Source organism: Malania oleifera, chromosome 10 (assembly GCF_029873635.1).
Source record: "Malania oleifera isolate guangnan ecotype guangnan chromosome 10, ASM2987363v1, whole genome shotgun sequence".
Taxonomy (NCBI): domain Eukaryota; kingdom Viridiplantae; phylum Streptophyta; class Magnoliopsida; order Santalales; family Ximeniaceae; genus Malania; species Malania oleifera.
In genome coordinates this window covers 84,709,660-84,729,360 of record NC_080426.1, presented here as the reverse complement: position 1 = coordinate 84,729,360, position 19,701 = coordinate 84,709,660, and the positions used below count along the sequence as shown (strand labels likewise).

The following is a 19,701-nucleotide window of genomic DNA, read 5'->3' as shown; positions in this document are numbered from 1 at the left end:
TTGCAAGATTCAAGAGCTTGTCTTGTGATTTCAATAAAATATTTTTGACAAGCTATAAATCCAAATATCTCTTATTTTTTATATTTGAAAATCATTTTTTGAGATATTTGCTTGTGTGTTTAAGATCTTTGAGATTACACTTTGTAATTGATATATTCATCTTGATTCAAAGATCCCTATTCAAACACTCTCATATACAGATTGCCTTATTTGCATTATATTGAGAGCAGTCTTATAAACTTCATTGAGTTTATAATTCTTATCATACCGAAGTGCAATTAATTGTATTGGTTGTATTGGTACATATTCTGTTTGTGTAAGAAACACTTTTCTTGTACACAAATACTATTTGAATATTGTTGTATTCTCGACGAGTTGTCAGAAGAGGGAGACAAGCCCTGTGAATAGTCCCAAATTGCTCAGACTCGGTTAAGTCAGCACCGAACTGGTTCATACCCGGTTAGGAGAATTAGATGCACCATCTCGGAAAGATGTTGTAATCGGTGTCGCTCCACCCACAAGTGAGCATTAGTGGAATCCTCTTACTTGTGAGTTTGAGGCGGGGACGTAGACAGTATTGGGCGAATCCCGATAATATATCTTGTGTATCCTCTTTAATTTTCTTATTTTTATTTACTGCATATGTATGTTATTATTTATTACTCTGATTGATTTATATACTGAGTTTGCTTTATATGTTTAAATATCTACTTAGTAGAATATTTGTGATATTGAGAAATATTTAGAAAGACTTTAGGTTGTGAATTATTGCTGCTGGTTAATTCGACTTGGGAATTTTTTTTTTTAAATACTCAATTCACCCCCTCTTAGGAATACACAAATTCCAACAATGCTATACAAAAAATTATTATAATTAATTTATTTAATTGTTATACTTTCAAAATTTACATTATGGTAAAAAATTTATAAGACATGACATTTGAAAAATAGTAAAACATGTTTTGTAATTGGCTTAGTTACTATTTTTTATAATTTATGTATTTTTTATTTAAATTATATTTAAATTCATATAATCATTTAATTTTAATTTTAATTTTAAAGTGTATACAATGAATAATTTAATTTAAAAGAACTATTTTTGAATATTAAAATTTCTGATAATAGGTTGCTAAAATAACAAAAAATCATAAAATTTGTCTTTTAATTTTTTCGCTAATAACTAAAACCAACAATAGAAACAAAAAAATATGACAATACAAGAGTCGGTTTGGTATCATTATTGTTTTCTAGTTCCTATTTTTTGTTTTTACATAGTGAAAAAACATATTATAAAAGTGCGTATGTGTGTTGTTTTTTTTTTTTTAAATTTTTTTACGTTACTAATTTTTTGTTTCTATTGTTAGTTTTCAACTATTTACGAAAAAATTGAAAATTAAATTTTATGATTTTTAATTATTTTGACAACTTGTTGTCAGAGGTTTTAATATTCAAAATTAGTTATATTGAATTAAATAATTCATTTTATATACTTTTAAATTTAGATTAAAATAAAATTAACATATAAATTTAAATATAATTAAAATAAACATATATTATTTTAAAATAAACATATACACAAATTTTAAATAATAATAAAGCTAATTACAAAATATTATTATTATTTTTTAATTGTCATCTTTTATAAAATTTTATGATAATTTTTTAGTTGTGAAGTAAAATTTGAAAGTATAACAATTAAGCGAAATGATTATAATATATTTTTTATTTTTATTATGAAATTTTAATATGTATTATTTTGCTATTTTAGTATTTTAACCATATTTTTATAATATTACTTAATTTAAAATGAAAATAAATATTATTTAATTAAAATTTTAATTTATTTTAGTTTTATAAATATTAATCAAATTGGTTAGCGGCTTTTAGTTTTTAGTTTTTATTTTTTAGTTGTTGATTGCTATTTCTATAATTTTTAATAATAATATCAAACGATCTTTAAATAAACATATTTAATTTTTATATACGCGGCGATCCACAACCACAAGGCATCAACGACGGCCGAGCACCAGCGCGAGCCGCCAACGCTTTATGTACTGGACTCGGGGTGGAAGTCCAACTTCCGACAGGGCGAAGGAGTGTTGGGTCTCATGCCCCAAGCACAAAGCCCAAACATAAACCCTAGCGTAACAGCCTTCAAGCCTCGCCAGGTTCTTCTGCTTTCAAAGCAACAGAACATGAAGCAGCGCAAGGGTTCTTCTTCTTCTCCCAAAACCCAGGAGAATGGCTCCAACACCCATTCGTCCGACCAGAATGTCCTTCTTCTCAACTCCGTATTCCTTTATCTTCAACGTCATGGCTTCTCCAAAACCCTCAAATCCTTTCGCTCTGAAGCAAATATCGAGGTCGGTCCTCTCTTTCTTTCTGCGCATCTGTGTCTGTGTCTGTGTCTGTGTCTAGTTCCCTTTAAAAACTGTTTTGGTGCCGTTTCTTTTACACGTAAGACGCACTTGTGTGGCTTTTAGTAGCTCTGTAGCTGATGCCGTTTCACTTTAAAAGCCAGGAACAGTCCCGGGCGTGAAGGTGTTAGCATGTGAAGGTGTTCGCATGTGAAGAGTAATTTAAGTTAAAATGCTGCCGAAGAGATGTCTGTGTCTGTGTCTCTCTGTATGTGCTAGCTTATGTATGCATATGCATTTTGTTTATTTCTGTAGTCTATGCTAATATATAGTCTCGTTACGTCCTTTTTCCATAGCCCCTTTGCTTGCCAGTGTTTGATTGACACAAATTCTTTTGAATGATAATATTAATTTTACTTAGGAGTTAGGACAATTGGATTGACAACGTTGATGTGTGGTAAATTTAAACGAAATAACTATAAGCTTAAACAGTCAACAAAATTCAGTAATTCTTACTTGGGCTATCCAGGATAGACAATGAGAAGAGCTTGTTCAATATGACCACCCTTTTATCTTACATTTGGCATCTCTACCCTGGAAAAATTAAAATTCTCCTACTTCTCTTCTTTCAAGTATTATGAGGCATAGTTGATGGCATGCATCTCCATGTTCGTTCTAAATTTGTTCTCTCCTTAACTTGGCACACTTTGAGCATCCCCTTGGTGGTGCTAGACAATACCCAACTGACATTGCATATGGTGAAAATCATGGCCTATGCATCTACTAGGATTTGCAATTATTGCAACCTAAGAAATTGGTGTCATTTAAGTTAGAACCATTGAATTTATTAGGTAGCTGTGCATGTTTTGTACTGTACAAACTTTCACTTCCCATCTCATTGGTAGCCCTAAAAGGGAGAAAAGAAAAGAAAAAGCTAAAAAGCTAAACATTATTGATCATGGTATAAATTAACACAAAGCTTGAATGAATTCATCAAAAGAAATAAATTGTATAATTTTTTTTATTTTGAAAAACATGTACTTTACACATATAATACTTTATCTTTGCTCTTTGCTATACTTGTTGTAGATCAAGATTCAAGAAGCATGGCATTGGGCTTATTCTACTATTGATCTTATCTTGTATCTCTTTCACTCCTGACCCTATATGTCTGGGTTAAAGCTATAAAAAATATTCACAATAGTTTTATTCCCCTATTTTATAGATTTTAAGTTGGGAAGGAAGGAGGCCCTGCACTAAGAAAAGAAGGAAGGAATTTTTTTCTTAAGTGTTTGTGCCCCATAGCCAATGTTTCACTTCACTCATGAATTACGATGTTGGAGAAAAATGTCCAAGCAATAAGTTCTAGTGAGACAGAGATTGAAATCCCTGAGTTTCAATGAAAAAATATCATAATACATTAATTGAATTTTTACCCAACATTTCATTAAAATGCTGTCAATACTAAAGAAAGAAAATAATACCACTCTGATTTCCCTACAAATACAAGTATCCAAGATGAGGTTTGTATTATGGAAAGAGGTTAACTTAAAGTCAATAATATGAAGTACTCAACTAGGTGGCTAGGGAATGACTGAAAAACGAAGTGCAGAACAGAAATCTGCTGCTAGTTTCAACTTTAAAGGTCATTCCTCCCTAATTCTTACTATTCTTTCAAATCAAAGAGGTAGCTTCATTGATGCGGCAATTCAAAATCAAAAGGGGTTTAAGGATATATAGGATTAGGGTTCCAAAAGCCAAAGTGTAAATGACTGGAAATTGTTTGGAGAGTTAAGCAGGGAATCACAGGAAGAAGATGACATGCCAAATATTCAAGTTATAGAGGGTAGATCTTTTAGCAAAGTAGCAACAAACTTGTATTGGCCAAGAAAATAGATTAGTTGGGATTGGATTGAGGAACAATAGCAAGCTTATGTGCATTGATGACAGAGCTAGGTAAGTTTAGCTTTGGTGGGGAGTTTCATTGGAAGAGGTTTAGTGCTGCCTGGTGAAGGAGAGATGTAGCATTGGGCCAAAAATTAATGGGGCTGGAGATTAGCAGTTAGGCTGTATCCTATGTGTCATAGTTGTATAATCCTTCATCCATAGGATCATGATGGAAGCCTTGGAGGGGTGTTGGTGCACTGTGGACGTGTCATGGATGAATCACTCTTAATCCATGGATTTGGTCATGGAGGTGTCATAGACATACCTTGGGTGACAATATGGACTAGTTTTCATATAGATATCCAAATGGAATTCTTTTAAATAAGTGGAGTATGTCTCTTCATATGTCTTGATGTTTCCTCCTTCTATGGTGGGTCAAAGGGAAGGAAAAACTAAAAAAGTTATGTATGAAACATGGACCTACCTATATGCCCATAAATTTTTTAGATTAGTTTGATCCCAAGAGAGAAGCATTGAACCTTTCAAAATGATTACAACTAGGTGTCTCTTTCTCATCACAAGTCTGGGCATTCTCTCATGCCCGTACCCCTTTCAGTAGGGACAAGGAGGATTGAGCTGCAAGTAAGGAAACTTTTTTGCTCTAGCCAAAACAAAATTCAAAGAAGAAAGGGAATTGGTGAGTTTATCTGAGAATTAGCATCAATGGCGATAGTTTGGATGTGAGATCACAAACTACGTTACAGCTGGTAGTAATCTTTGTGGTAGATGAAAGGCGGTAGAGCTGCATGGGATGAGAATATAAGAAATTACTTAATTACCCTAGATTGTGAACCCCTCGATTTTCATTCTTGGGCTTTAAGATGACTAGGAGTGAGGGAGCTTTTCTAGGAAGGTCAAGATGAGGATGATCAAAATGTGTAAGGCTGGGAAGTATTGATACCAATACTGGATTTGGTGATACGACAATTTTTTTTTGAAAATAGGGATGCGATATGACCAGGATATGTTAGTTAATTAACATAAAATACATATTTAGGAATGTTTTTCCTTTTAAATGAAAAATATTGAAGTAATAGGCATCATTCATGCTTAATTAAAATTGCATAATCATTAACAACTCATATTAAAGAACTCAAAAGAAATATTCATCATTCATCAACAATCAAAGAGTCTTCCAACTCCAAGCCTCCAAGACTTCAAGCAAAATACAGAAAGAGTCATAATACATCCATCAACTATGACTAATCTAATTAACATAATAAGAGTCAGAAGACATCCGTCAACTATGCATCTTCATTTTCACCATCATCATCTCTGAAAAACACAGCCTCTATATCTAGTTCATTAAGGGAAAGACTCGCAATCTCAAGCACCTCAGCACCTATAAATGGCTCATGCCAAGTATCTCCTCCAATATCTCATAACTTGTTTGGTCTTTTCTTGTATTCCTTAGTTTTTCTTGATAATAAATGTAGATTTGTATGCACATATACCAAATCTTCAGCATGTTTTGCTGCCATCTTGTTTGCATTCAATGAGTGGATAAATGAATAGGTACTCCAATTCCTCTCTCAACAAGAAGATGAGCAAGGTTGTCCTAAAAGCTTGAAGGCTATTGATTGAAGCATGCATGCTAATGCACCATGGACATACCACCAATAGTTTGGTTCCAAAGTGTATCTATCTTGTGGGGCAACACGATTTGTACCCTTTGTAAGCCATTGTTGGCTATAAAACCTCTAAGAATTTACATAGGTTTGTTACAAAAGGGAGTAATAAGCATATAATTTATGGAGCTTGGGAAAAAAATAGAAAGACTACCTCAGAGTCAGAGTGAGCCAAGCAATGTGGTGGTGTACAACTTCTGTGCATCGAGCAACTAATATGTCATACACCACCTTATAAACGGATGATGAATCCCTTGCCACCAAGCCTTCATACTAATATATTGACTCCCTCACTTCTTTTATCATGGTGTCCCACATTTCATATACCAAGTGCAAAATAGGTTTATCAGTATCAGCCGCTCGAAGCATATCATAGATAGGATCGCTGAAAGATAAAATATAATCAACTTTTTGCGCCAAATATCATTTAAAATGATTTCCTTCACATGCATAGCTTTCCTAATATCATCTTCTCTATAAGAACCCACTCATCACTAATGACCATGTCTTGGAGGCTTCTGTTTATCAGTATCATCCTTTTAAGCATCACTGCTGCTGAAGCAAACTTGGTATCGACTATAGCAAGCAATTTGAGTGGCACATACTCATTAAAAATTGCTAATCTCATGGAGTGATTTGTGATGAAAGTGCGAATGAATGAAGCATTCTACACCACATCAGAGTGATCCAACTACACTCCCAAGAAGCAATTTTATTTTGCTCAATATTTTTTGCTGCACATATATTCTTTAGAGCAAGATTAAGTGTATGCACCACACATGTAGCCCAAAAAATATGTGCATAATTAGACTCCACAATTGATCCCGTAGCCTTCATCATAGGTGTATTATTAGTAATAATTTGGACGCATTTTCTGATCGAACATCTCTACAACATCCAACATCAACTGGGCAATGTAATATTCCTTGTATTCTTTAGCTCGATCAGCAACCTATATGAAAATTGAATCCCCTTTTATTATTGGTATAAAAATTAATCAACAACCTTTTTTGTGGATTAGTCCACTCATTAGACACAATGCCCACCCTTTTTTCTTTCCAAGCCCCCCTCCAGTTGATTGCAATTTCCTCTCAATGTGTGCCTTCTCTTTTTGTAAAAGAAGAATTGTTCTCAAAGCATTATATCACGGAGGAACAAAACCAACATTATTATTGTTGGCAGCATAACTGAATGCTTCCCCATAATATGGATTTCAAGCAAAGTGAAAGGGTAGACAACTGACATAAAACATCCTTGCAATCAAGCATTTCAAATGGTCCCTTGCCTCCATTTGAAATGCCTTCTCCAATAGAGAATTTCCAGGTGCTCTTTTCCTCTTAAACAAAGACGAATATGAGGAATTAGATTGGCCAGGAAGTGGTGGCGGAGCTGGACAATGCAATGGCACTGCTTAGGCTTTTTCCTATTTTCTGCTTCACTTTATGATCTTTGCATCTCAACAAGATTCTCCATAGACACCTTAGGACATGCCCTTATTCCTAACCTTGAAATTTTCAATAGATGAGCTCTTATTCTAGAATATGAACCTTTGTTGACAGTAGTTGCACTGAAAATTGGAGTTTCCACTTCCCCTACCCACTAATTTAGTAACATATTCCCAAAGAGGAGCATTATCATCCAATACCCCAGTCACAGATTTATAGGTAATAGAAGTAGATGATGAAGAACTCTTTGAAGCCATTATTGTCACAGAACATTCAGTAATTTAGTACACTATAACCACAATCAAAAAAGAAGTAAAGAGATGAAAACAAACTCCTAACTAAGTTCCCAAGTGATGTTTTCATTGCTGGAAATTTAATTTGTAATTTATAATAGTAAATTAATAATATTAAAGGAAACATATTCTAGGGATGTCTATGACTCTAGGGATTAAAGTAGATACTAATAAATTAGTAATTTAATTTGTAATTGATAATAATAAATTAATAATATTAAATGGAGCATATTCTAGGAATGTCTAGGGATTACAGTAGATGCTAATAAATTAATATTTAATTGCTAATGGATAATGTAAATTGATAATGTAATTAATATTAAATGGAACATATTCTAGAGATGTCTAGTGATTACAATAGAATGTAGACGCTAATAAATTAATAATTTAATTTTTAATGAATAATAATATATTAATAATATAACAATAGATAGCATTGACCATCATGGTTTCTGATTCTCTAGGAATAGGGATGGCCTCTCCCTAAAGGCTAAAATTAGTATATCAGTATACAAACTATACATTCACATTTAGTATTTCAGTCATGAGTCATTCAAAGTCAATAATTAAATAGATACTAATAGGTAAGGAGGAGGGGAAGACTCGGAAGAGGGAGGGAAGGAGTGAAGGAAGAATAGCACTGTGCTATTCGTTCGACTGAAAACTGGACTACTTCTCTTCAGCAGAGTCCTGAGATGTCTGGCGATGGAGGCTTGGAGGGAAGTTCCAAGGCTGTGTAATGTTCGGAGAGTTGGCGACGAAGCTTGGGGAAGGAGGTTTATAGGTAATAGAAGTAGATGATGAAGTTGTTCCTGGCAAGGGAGAGAACTATGGCTCAGTCGTTTGTGTTCTCTCCTCTCTGCCTCTTCCTTTTTTTTTTTTCCCCGGTTAGAGGCCCTAAAAATGCTGCGTTTCTAGCCAGCAGTGTCCCATGCGTATGCAAGAGGTATACCGATGTATGTTGACATATCCCGGCGTATCCAAAATTATCAAAAATAAAAAATTAAGAAAGGCTACGTGTATGTGTTGGACACGTATCTGGTCGTATCTGAGGCATATTCGTGTCGGATATATGTCTGACACCAGTACTTCCACTCTTTTTTGGAGTATCCATGCTTTCTAGGTGTAAGGTAAGTGGGGTCATCTTTGAAGGATTTGAGGGGAAAGCTTATTGGCTATTCACAAGTATAAAAAGCAGGAGAGAAGATGGCAGAAAAATTGGGGCAAGTAAATTAAAAACTGACTCTAGAGACAAAGAACAAGAAAAAATTAAGGAGCCTACAAACCTCCAATTATTATGACAAGGGTGTGAAAGAGAGGGGATGGGTGGTGATCAGTGACCCCCCTCTTATTAATCAAAATATGAAGCTGAATATGATCACTTGGAAAACAAAAAAGAAGAGGTTATCGCTGAAGTCTTTTTTTAGATAATGGAAGCCAAAATTTGTTTGCCTTAAAGAGATAAAGATGGATAAATGGGTACTTTAAGGTGATGCATTTTTTGGATATTCAGCGTGATTGGCTTCCCTTGTTGAATTGATAGGGCCTGCTGATTATTTTGGTTTCTAGTGTTCTTTTGGTTTCTCATTTCTAAATTTTCTAGGATAACCCCAGAGTTTTGAAAGGAGATGCCTTATTCTCCAGCTTGTACATTCCTATTCTATCAATGAAATTCTTTTTTTATAAAAAAAGAAGTGACTGGGTCATTAAGGATATGTATGATAAGAGTAACGACTAGCATATGACTGTAGGAGGTGAGCCTAGATAATTTCAATCGCAATAGGTGTACAACAAGGCTTTACTTTGAGCCCGTATCTTTTTGCTTTGTGATTGATGAACTCACTAGGAATATCCAAAACGAGATCTCATGGTGTTTGTTGTTTGTAGATGATATATTTTTGATTGATGAAAGTAGGAGTTGAGTAGAATCTAGGTTAGAACTATGGAGAACAACTTCAGAATCTCGAGGTTTCAGGTTAAGTAGAAATAAGACAGATATGAAATGTTATTTCAGTCACATAAGGAGGAATATTGGATATAAGATTAAACTTGATACTCAAGAAATTAATAGCACTAGTACTTTTGATACCTTGGATCTATTATGCAAGCGGAAGGAGAAATTGAAGAGGATGTAATACATAAAGTTTAAGCAGGTTGGGTAAAATGGAAGAGTGCTTTGAGCGTGCGTAGAATGCCCCCAAAATTAAAAGGAAAGTTTTATAAGATGAATGTAAGACTAGCCATGCTCTATGGATCAAAATGTTAGGCAACTAAGAAATTACATGTTAAAGTATAAGTTTTTGAATGCGAATGTTAAGGTGGATGAGTGGTATAACATTAAAAGATAAATTAAGGAACCCCGACATATTCACAATAAACTAGGCATAGCATTGGTAGAACATAAGATAATGGAGGGGCGAATTAATTGCTTTGGGCATTTGAAACATAGGCCAAGCAGTGCACCTGTAAGGAGGAGTGAGTTAGTTATTGTTATTGGTATTAGAAGGGGTAAGGATAGGCCTAAAATAAAATAGAATGAGATAGTGAGGAAGAACTTAATAACTTTAAGCTAGCTGAGGTAAATGCGCTCGATCGGGTGAATTGGTAAAAAACAAATTCCCCACTCACTGGGACTTAGGGCTTGTTGTTGTTGTTGTTATTGCACGATTTCTCTTAAATAGGTTCAAAAATCATCTCCCTTTTTAATTGAATTACAATGCGAACAACATGCAAGGACAATTCGATTGTATATCTTTGGGTAAAATGATGTCCAAGGATGCTCCTCCACAATTTAAGGAACCTAAAAAAGTATCTTTCAATAACATTTTGAGTAGTTGCATATTGAAAAACTCTTTTGGTGTTGTTGGCTGATGACCTTGGCACCACTCATTCAAGTGATACCTTTGATCCCTAAAAAGTGCGAGAAATCCCTCACAATTTGTGTTGCCCACATGAACCCAGTAGTAGTCACGTAGGTTAAATACACCTATGTTGTTGAATGTACATGAAAAATCATAAAATACATTTGACAGCATTGCTTACCATGAGGGACTTTAAACCCAGTCCTAGTGATTGCATCAAGAAGAACTCTCCTTTCAGCTATAGATCCCTCCCAACTAGGAAGAACATAGACAAATTGCATTTTAGCTGTACATACCCCCAGCATTTTCATCGCAATATCACCCTTGCGATTTTTGTTGTATCTTGGCTTATGCACGACTTGTAAAAGTCCCGTATAAAGCACCTAAGCAATTCTACAATCAAAACCAAATGTCATTTAAAATAATGCTGGAATGTATTTAAACCTAAACTACAAAACTAATAAATATGTATTCTACCTACCTTAACCACTTCCATCAATTATTTGTGGAGTATGCAGAGATGGGTTCCAGCTTTTTAAGCAGGTGGGCTTGTAAATACATTACCACATTCAGAACATTGTGGAAACATTGATTATCTGTTTCCCTGAATGTCCAAAATCATGTATAATAACCTGATTCTTGTTATGATGGGCAAAAATGTTCTAGAACATCCCTATTTGCTCATCTATGAGCATATTCCATGTTGTCCTTAAGTGCCCAATATTTGTAACATCTCAGTTCTCACACAATTTACTGTACACTTGCTGTACAGTCTCAATTGATGGGTGCATGTGACATCACTGTCTTGCACAAGTTACCTAAAATATTCTCATTCTACATAAAAATCTAGAACATAAGATCTAATTTGAAGGGGTGCTTAGGTGCAATACGGTAAAGTTCTAGCTGTGTGACTTGGAGGTCACGGGTTCGAGGATGTGGAAACAGCCTCTTGCAAAAATGGAAGGTTAGGCTGTGTACTATAGGCCCATAGTGGTCGTACCCTTCCTCAGAAACCGCTCACGTGGGAGCTTTGTGCACCAGGCCACCGTTTTTACATAAGATCTAATTCGAGAATAACCAATGCCTTCTTTTTCCTGTCATTGATTGTGCTCATGCGCCATTATGGCAAGAAAGATTTAGGAAAGTGGGAGCAAAATAGTAAACAAAATTATTTTAAATAAAACACATATCATAATACTACAACCTATATCATTACTTGAAATAAAATTAGAATTTCTTTGAATTGTTTGATTGTGATTAAGAATGCAATTTTAGAGTGTTTCGAGTTACACTAAAATTTAAGGATATGTGTGTATTTCTACTAAGTCTGAGAGTACCAACTGTAATTTCTTTTTTCCTTTTAAAAAAACCCTCATAACAATTAAACCTAACCTTTGAATCCAAATAATCTTAAGCATTAACTAAAATCCAGTTTCCTGTTGTGATGGCAACGATTAGGTGTTATGGGATTGTAACACTACAGTAACTTGACAATTTATTATACTTAATCTAACAATTGTGTCCTCTGTATACTCCGTCCCATTTGTTACCAAACAAAGCAAATCTACATATTTTCCAGGTTTAACAATTGAAATACCTTTGAAAAAAGCTGCCTTCATATTTTCCAGGTTGCATGTGCTTTATCTAATACACAAGCCACAAAAGAATTAACATACATAGAATATGTGACATAGGTTAGGTATAAATAATTAGTTTAGGATGAAAGGTTTAATTAAAGCATACTACTACATATGGCAACCAAAATATACGTGTATTAAACTATAACAATTAATATGAATGCAAAGATCTGCTTTACCTCTTTGTGGCTCCTCTATTTGATCTACAATTTCAGAATATCATAATTAGTCTTAATTTAATTCCTCATTAACTCTTTGGAAACATATCAGTGAAAGTAAGCAAAAAATTGTGGCAATGCAAAAAGACAAATTCAATTGAACAAAAAGTAACACAAAAAATAAAAACAATTAGAATATATCAAATATATCTTCTCCAAAAATGCAATCAGAGTGCAATAGTTTCCTTAAAATGCATGGAAATATCATGATACTGCATGGCAAACATCAAAGAAAATAATAAAATATATATTTAAAAAAAATAATAACCTCTTTGAAAAAAAAATGAAAATGTACTTTTGATTTGAAATCAAACTAAGAAAAGACAAATGAAGCATGTGTTAGGCTTTGGTGCAAGTGTTACAAGGAATTAAAATAACAGTTAGGCTGCAACAGTGCAAAGTTTCTCAGCCAATAGTAGTGCCACAAAATCATGTAGGCCTTTCCAATAGGCTACCCACCCCCCCCTCCCAAAAAGATCAGTACTTATACATCTGTTTACAAAAATAAAAATATAGAAAAGGAGTTAATGAGAAATAGAGAAATTGATTGAGATGAGCTAGTTTGGCTGCATGAATTGGACTCTGGAAACTGAGAAATGGGGAGATTGATGCGTATAGTGACATGATAGTAAACCAAAATCAAGCATCATCAAGTATAAAAGAAAAATAAAAAAGACAGTCTATTAATCGGGCTCGACGTGAAAACTAATCTCAACTCGAAAACCCTTGGTAAAAGCCTTTGCAAGAGGGCGACTGAAGAACATCATATCAGAGCTGACCCGATAGTTGCCTTCCTTCGTCCAAACCCAAGTCCTCAGGCCCTAGAATTTGCTTGTTGAATGAACATTAAAGTGAGCTTGCTAGATAGGGTTTGTTGCGGAAAAGGGTGACACTCCACTGGCACGAAGGGACGAAAGAAAATAGACTCAACTTGACCCTTCAACAATTGAGCTTGCGAGCGCTAGGATTTCAGATTGATTCCAGAGAAAGATGAAACTGGGGTGAGGATTCTGTTGAATTGAGAGTCGTAGAGTATCGAGTTAGAGAGGATTTGCCCCCATGCTTTTTGAAATTCTTGGAGGGTATTTTTGGAGAATTGTAATATAAACATACTGTGGGCTAAGGAGGAATAGGTATTCCCACCCCCGTTCTTGGGAATGTTTATTATGGATTTGGCATAAACAGATCGTGAGGAATAGCTATTCCACCACAAAAATGAACTAAACACAAGAATAGCGATTCGATTGGGAATAGGCCAAGAATAAAATTGCTACTCCTGTGAACCGAATGAGCCCTTAGTACTATGAGTTGTTTTAGTTATAAGTTCTGAATGTTAAAAAGTAATGTTTGGTAGTATTAGAAAATACGTACTTTCATAGTTATCTTTTCTTTTTTGGTTTCCCTTCTTCTTAGGAGGACTCCTTGTTCTTCTTTTTTAAAGTTCATTCTTCTTTAATAAATCTCTTATTTCTTTGTTCTTGAAAAAGAAAATGCGGCAGAATTTAGGAGAATGTAGATTGATGCTGATGGTCTCTTTCGCGAAAGGCCAGTCTGAGTCCAACTAACTACAGTATTGAGCCTTGGATCAAGAATTTTAATGGGAAACAAAATTCTGGACTTGGATTCTGTATCCAAGTCTCTTGAAAAATTGGAGAATGATGAGTGATAATATGTGCTGCTTTGAAGTATTCTTTATGCTGTTCCTGTCTCCAAATGTTCTAGTGTGTAAATATTTTCAGGGGTGATATTCAGTTTTCATACAATTTTTGTAGACCATTGATCCTTGTTTAGTCTAGGACCTTCTCTCTTTCTTTCATATAATTTTTGTAGACCATTGATCCTTGTTTAGTCTAGGACCCTCTCTCTCTCTATCTATGCGCCCCTGTTTTTTTCCTGTGCACATGTGATTTTAGGAGTTAAGACTCCCAATTAGTTAGAGGTTGTGGTGCAGCAGATAGTTAACATTGATAGAATCATTTCCCATGATGAAAAATACAATAATATTCTAATAATAAAAAGAAAATAAATTTTTTTTTTTTGCTGAGAGGAGATCTGAAGCATTGTTTTATAACCGATTTTCGCTTGACAGAGGGAAAATTTAGAAGTTTTTATTTATTTATTTTATTTTATGATTTTTTGATATTTTTTGTCCATCAGGTATATTTTAAAATATGTAGTACTTATTAATAACATGCTATATTTTTACTATATGCAGCAGATATTGAAGTCCAAAGAGATTTTTTTTCTGAAATCTTGGAAGCTTATTGTGCTTCAAAGAAATTTGATACTTGTCTAACTTGGTGTTGTTGAATATGTATTAAGGTTAAGGAGATGGTTTGTTTTCTGGCTATGCCAAACTTGTTTTTCCTCGACAAAATCAAATGTGTGTCTTGGGAGACTGAAATGTCTCGCTTTCTCTCTCTTTCTGCCCTTCTCTCTTTCCCTCTCATGATATGATTCTCTCTCTCGCTTGGTCCAAAGAGATTTTTTTCCTGAAATCTTGAAAGCTTATTGTGCTTCAAAGAAATTTGATACTCGTCTAACTTGGCGTTGTTGAATATGTATTAAGGTTCAGGAGATGGTTTGTTTTCTGGCTATGCGAAACTTGTTTTTCCTTGACAAAATCAAATGTGTGTCTTGGGAGACTGAAATGTCTCGCTTTCTCTCTCTTTCTGCCCTTCTCTCTTTCCCTCTCATGATATGATTCTCTCTCTCTCTCTCTCGCTCATGCATATGAAGTTATTGAGCCTTATGCTGTAGGCTATGGTGAATGAAAATCCTTTGATCTGCATTTAGACAAGATTGGGGAGATTTCTTCTTCGCTTGGGGTAAAAAATAATGTTGCTCGAAGCAGATGGATTAGGTTGTCTAAGGAGGCAAATTTTTGGTTGGCATATGGGTTTTCAGTCTTCAGCCAGATGGAAAGGGGAATCAGAGCATTCGTAAGGGTATCATGCAATTTTGGATGTCAATTAGGTGGACAAAGGTGGGAAATTTTTTGGTTTTGGGGTTGGGGTGGAAAGGAAGGAAATTTGCAGTTCTCATTCCTGGCGGTGCAAAGATTAATGGCTTGAGGAGAAACTTTGTGAATGATTTTTGCGAGATTGCTAAGGAATTTTGGATGGACTCTTGTGGTGTAGTTGCAGATGATTCTTCACGTCCCAGGTCATGGAGTCAGGTGGTGCTGGAAGGCCAAACAGATGAAGGTGTAGTTTCTGGAAATTTGGTAGAGAAGAATGATGCTGTCTGTGTGGAGGTGCGATGCAGCTGAAGGATTGTGGGGTTTCAAGGTCAGGTTCTATTACGGATTGACCGGAATCAATTGATTAGAATGTGAGGGAAGCTAGGGTTCTGGTGGGAGTTACGCTTCTCTCAGATGCAGCTCGAGTTGCGTTCGGGTGGGCTGGGGAGCATATTTCCTCTTTTGAACCTGGCCCAAATAATTGAAAAAGGAGTCTTGTCTTTTTTGAACAAACTGGGCCTCTTAGTTGAACAGGTCCAATGTTCAGGATAGTCTGATTTCTATTTTAATGTGGAGTCAAAGGGAGCTTAGCCTTAGGGCTCTACGCAGATGGGCCATGGTGGTAGTCAGGCTTATGGTTTGTGTTAGAGTGATCCAGGTACTTCCTTGCTGGAAACCAAAAAATGAGCAGGCCCAAAATACTGATCCTAAAATGCAGAAAATGAGTTCTGGAAAGGAGGATCCTAGTCCCTTGGATAGGAGAATCCATTCTCAGTCTTCTGCTTTCCAAGTTATGAACCAAACTGTAAGTTTCGAAACAAGCTCAGAATATTAGCAGGTTAGATTCGAAACAAGATCGAGGGATTAAAAATGCAACAAGTATTGAATAATGATTAATAGGTGGTATGGTAAAGAATAAAAGAAACCAGGAGATGCCTTGCGGGGGCAAACTGATGGTTTTGATCTTAATAATAACATATTTGAGGGAAACTAGGTTTATGCTTGTTGAAAGGCAGCTTGTATGGGTGCTGAGATGTGGAAGGCTTTGAAGAGAAAAGAGTAAAACCTGGTGAGTCAGTGGTGAAGATATTAAGGGATTCTAAAGAAGAGTTTAGTATCGTGGAAGATTCTCATGCTAAGGAGGAGTTTGGGTGTAGTAATGGGGTAAATAAAGAAAAGGAAAGAAAGAAATGGGAGGACTTTTCAGATTCAGAAAGCAACGATATGAGTGAGTTTGGCAGTGGTGGGGAGATGTTGGATGTAATCCGAGAAAAATATGGGTATGTTTCTAATAATTGTGAAGATATAGGGGATTTATTATATGTTCACCCATCCCCATTGGAATGCTTGGAGGGAGTTCCTATTATGATAATGATTGGCTAATAACAATTCACAGCGGAAGGGATGTAATCTTGCCTGTTCCTAATAAGGAGTTAGAAGCTCAAAATGTTTTGGATAAATGGACTTAAAAAAATTAACTGATATTGAAGGAATGAAGTGCGGATGGATGGTGGCACAAGTCGAAAGCTGAAGGATCAAAGGGAATTAGTGAATTTAAAGATCTCAGTAAATTATGATGGGAAGGGGTTGAAAAGGTGTTTCCTTGGTTAATATTGTCAAATTTTATTTTGTGATTTTGTTTTTTTATTTTTCTTTTTTTTATTTTTTCTTTGGTGGTTTTTTTGTTTGATTTGGTGGACTCCTTGTCCCAAATTGTTGTATTTTCCCTTCTTTCTATCTAATATAGCTTCTCTTTTTACACAAAAAAAGAAAAGGTTCAGGAGATAATCTCATTGAAATCTTTGATATTATTGTTTTTGTGAATGATCATACTATTGCTTTTTGGTGCAGAGTGGTGGACTGGAGTGTTGCTCCCTGGATTTGGAAGAAATGTGCCATCAATACCTCAAGTCATGGTAGGACCAGAAATAAATTATTATTATTATTATTATTTTAAAATTTTTAATTTTCGATCATTGAATGTGTTATCAATAAATTTATGATCACACACAAAGGAGGATGAGGCGTCCACTACTAGTCAAAGAAAACAAAAAATAACTAAAGAGCTGCTCTTTAGCTTCTCTGCACATCAGTCAAAGACATCTTTCTAAAGAAACCTTGAGCCCCAAAGAGATGCCAAGAGTACCTCTTTACTTCATAAAAGATCAAAAGAAATGGTTTGAAAAGTCTAGCTTGTGCTCCAACCAATGCACCCTATCACAGAAAACATGGTACTTCTCTGCAAAGTTTCTCTCTCTTTCCTTTTACCAGAACCACTAAAAGAAAGAAACATGCATTCCCTGAAGAGGAAGGACGAACCCAATGCTCCCCAAAAACACTAAACAATTTTGTCCCTTATCTCCCACCAAAAGGAACACTGCAAGAGAAATGGGAAACTGCCTCCCATAATGGATAGCAAAGCACCTGTGCATCAGGAGATAAAGCTTTATTTGGCCTTTTTCTTGGTAAAAGATCATTATTATTGTTTCTTTCTGCAACTACAATTCATGTAAAAGCTCTGATTAACGAGGGAAGTTTAGGGCCTGTTTAATTGTGCAGAATTAGTTTTTATCTTCTGTTTCCAGTTTTTCAAAGAATTAAATAATGCCGCCTTATTTTCTAGTTTTCCACTATGTATTTGGAGAATTTGGAAGCAATAAAAAAGTTCTCCAAGATTTCTATGAAAATGTTGAAAAACTGGAAAACTAGGTGATGTTTTTGTACATCTTTAAAAAACTGAAAATAGGGGGGAAAAAAGAATGCAAGTGGTGAGGCCCAACAATGAATATGGGTATAACAAATAAAAAATGGATTTTCAAGTAAAATTCCTAGAGGAATCAAGAACCTAACACCCTTATCGCCCTGCCAAAAGACAAATGAAAGGAAACAAGAGCTTTGAACACTGGAATAAGATCATTAGCTCCCTTATAAAATGAAAATTTCATGGCAAATTGCCTTGACCAAGTGAGGAATCAACTATAGGAGCATCATGGAAGCTACAAATGATGAATTCTAGAGAAAACTGAAAAACAAAAGGAGCATCTCCACCCAATGGTCCTCCCAAAAGCAAACCTTCTCACCATTACTAGCTTTTGTATCTCACTCAAATGGGAGAAGGGTGAAAATCTAAAAAACGAAAAAAAGGAGAGTCCCCAACCCACTCGTCACTCAAAAGTAAGCCTTCTCACAATTACTAACTTTTGTACCTCATTAAAAGCTCGGAAAAAAGGGGTGACTCTTGAGAAATAAAATTTCCAAGGGATGGGATGACTGAAGGTCTAGCATACCAACCATTTTATAAAGCATAATATTTGCTATGAATTACCTTATACCTAAGGAAATTAGTTTCTAAAGGAGCCATAACCATTTCCCCATTGCAGAAGTGTGCTGTGCTCCTTAGGGACTTTCAACTTGCAGACGATCTTACTAACATCCACTGTTGATTACAATGTCACTTATTAATTTCTCTAACTTCCGAGCTACTCAAATGGGAATTCTAAACAAAAACGAATATTACTGGGGAATAGAAGAATGACAAGCCTAAAAACAAAGTAACTTGGCAGTGTCTCTTGCTGGCTTTGGCAGGAAAAAGGAAAGGGCAGCACTTTGGAAATGTGTTTTATTTTTTATTTATTTATTTTTTTCCAGTCTTTTAGGGGTGGTGGATGGAGCATAATGCGCCTATTTTTCTAGGGAATAAATCGTCTCAGTTGCTGGTTTGGGAAAAGATACATATGTTTGGCTTCTCTTTGGTGTGTGGGACAAGGGAGTTTTAAGAGGGTGAGTGTTACTGATTTTCAGTGTGATTGGCTTTATGTGTTGGAGTGTTGGTTTGTGCTTGTTTTTATCTCTTTGTTTTTGTAGTCTTTAGGTTGTTTCTTTGTGTTTTTCATCCAGATTTTCCAGACTTTGTTGAGGAGATGTCTTATTCTCCTAGCTGTATATTTTTATTCTATTAATGAATTTTTTTTTTTATTATTAAAAAAAAGTAACTTGGCCCCCTAGTGTGGAATAGACGCACTCAAACCCATCTTGAAACCTTTTCAATATGTTCCTAAGAAGAAATAGTTGTATGATTATCATGGAAGTATGGAACTCCTAAATAAGTGAGACTCTGAGGATGGAGGGCTGAGTTTTTGCCGAACCCCAGGAACTCTGGTTGTTTAACACCAAAGAACTGTTGATCAAACAGCAAGACTGCTAGCTGCTGCTGATCAAACACCAGTCACTAGACTGAGGGCCCTCTGGTTGTCGAACATGAGAGAAATTCAGGTGCTGGGTTGCTGAATTTCATTGAGTAGAGGACTGAGGTGTCGAACTCCAGGGAAGTCAGGTGCAGATTCTGCTGAATTT

At 35.2% G+C, this 19,701-nt stretch overlaps 1 protein-coding gene across 1 annotated transcript in view; it reads left to right on the top strand.

The window, feature by feature from the left end:
* The first annotated feature begins 1,990 nt into the window (after window positions 1-1,990).
* Window positions 1,991-19,701, top strand: part of LOC131165757 (suppressor protein SRP40) — a 58,526-nt gene continuing 40,815 nt past the window's right edge. The window contains exons 1-2 of the mRNA XM_058123799.1: window positions 1,991-2,363; window positions 17,200-17,264. Of these exons, the coding sequence (XP_057979782.1) occupies window positions 2,109-2,363; window positions 17,200-17,264 (320 nt within the window). The 5' untranslated portion in view covers window positions 1,991-2,108. The remainder of the gene's footprint in view (window positions 2,364-17,199; window positions 17,265-19,701) is intronic.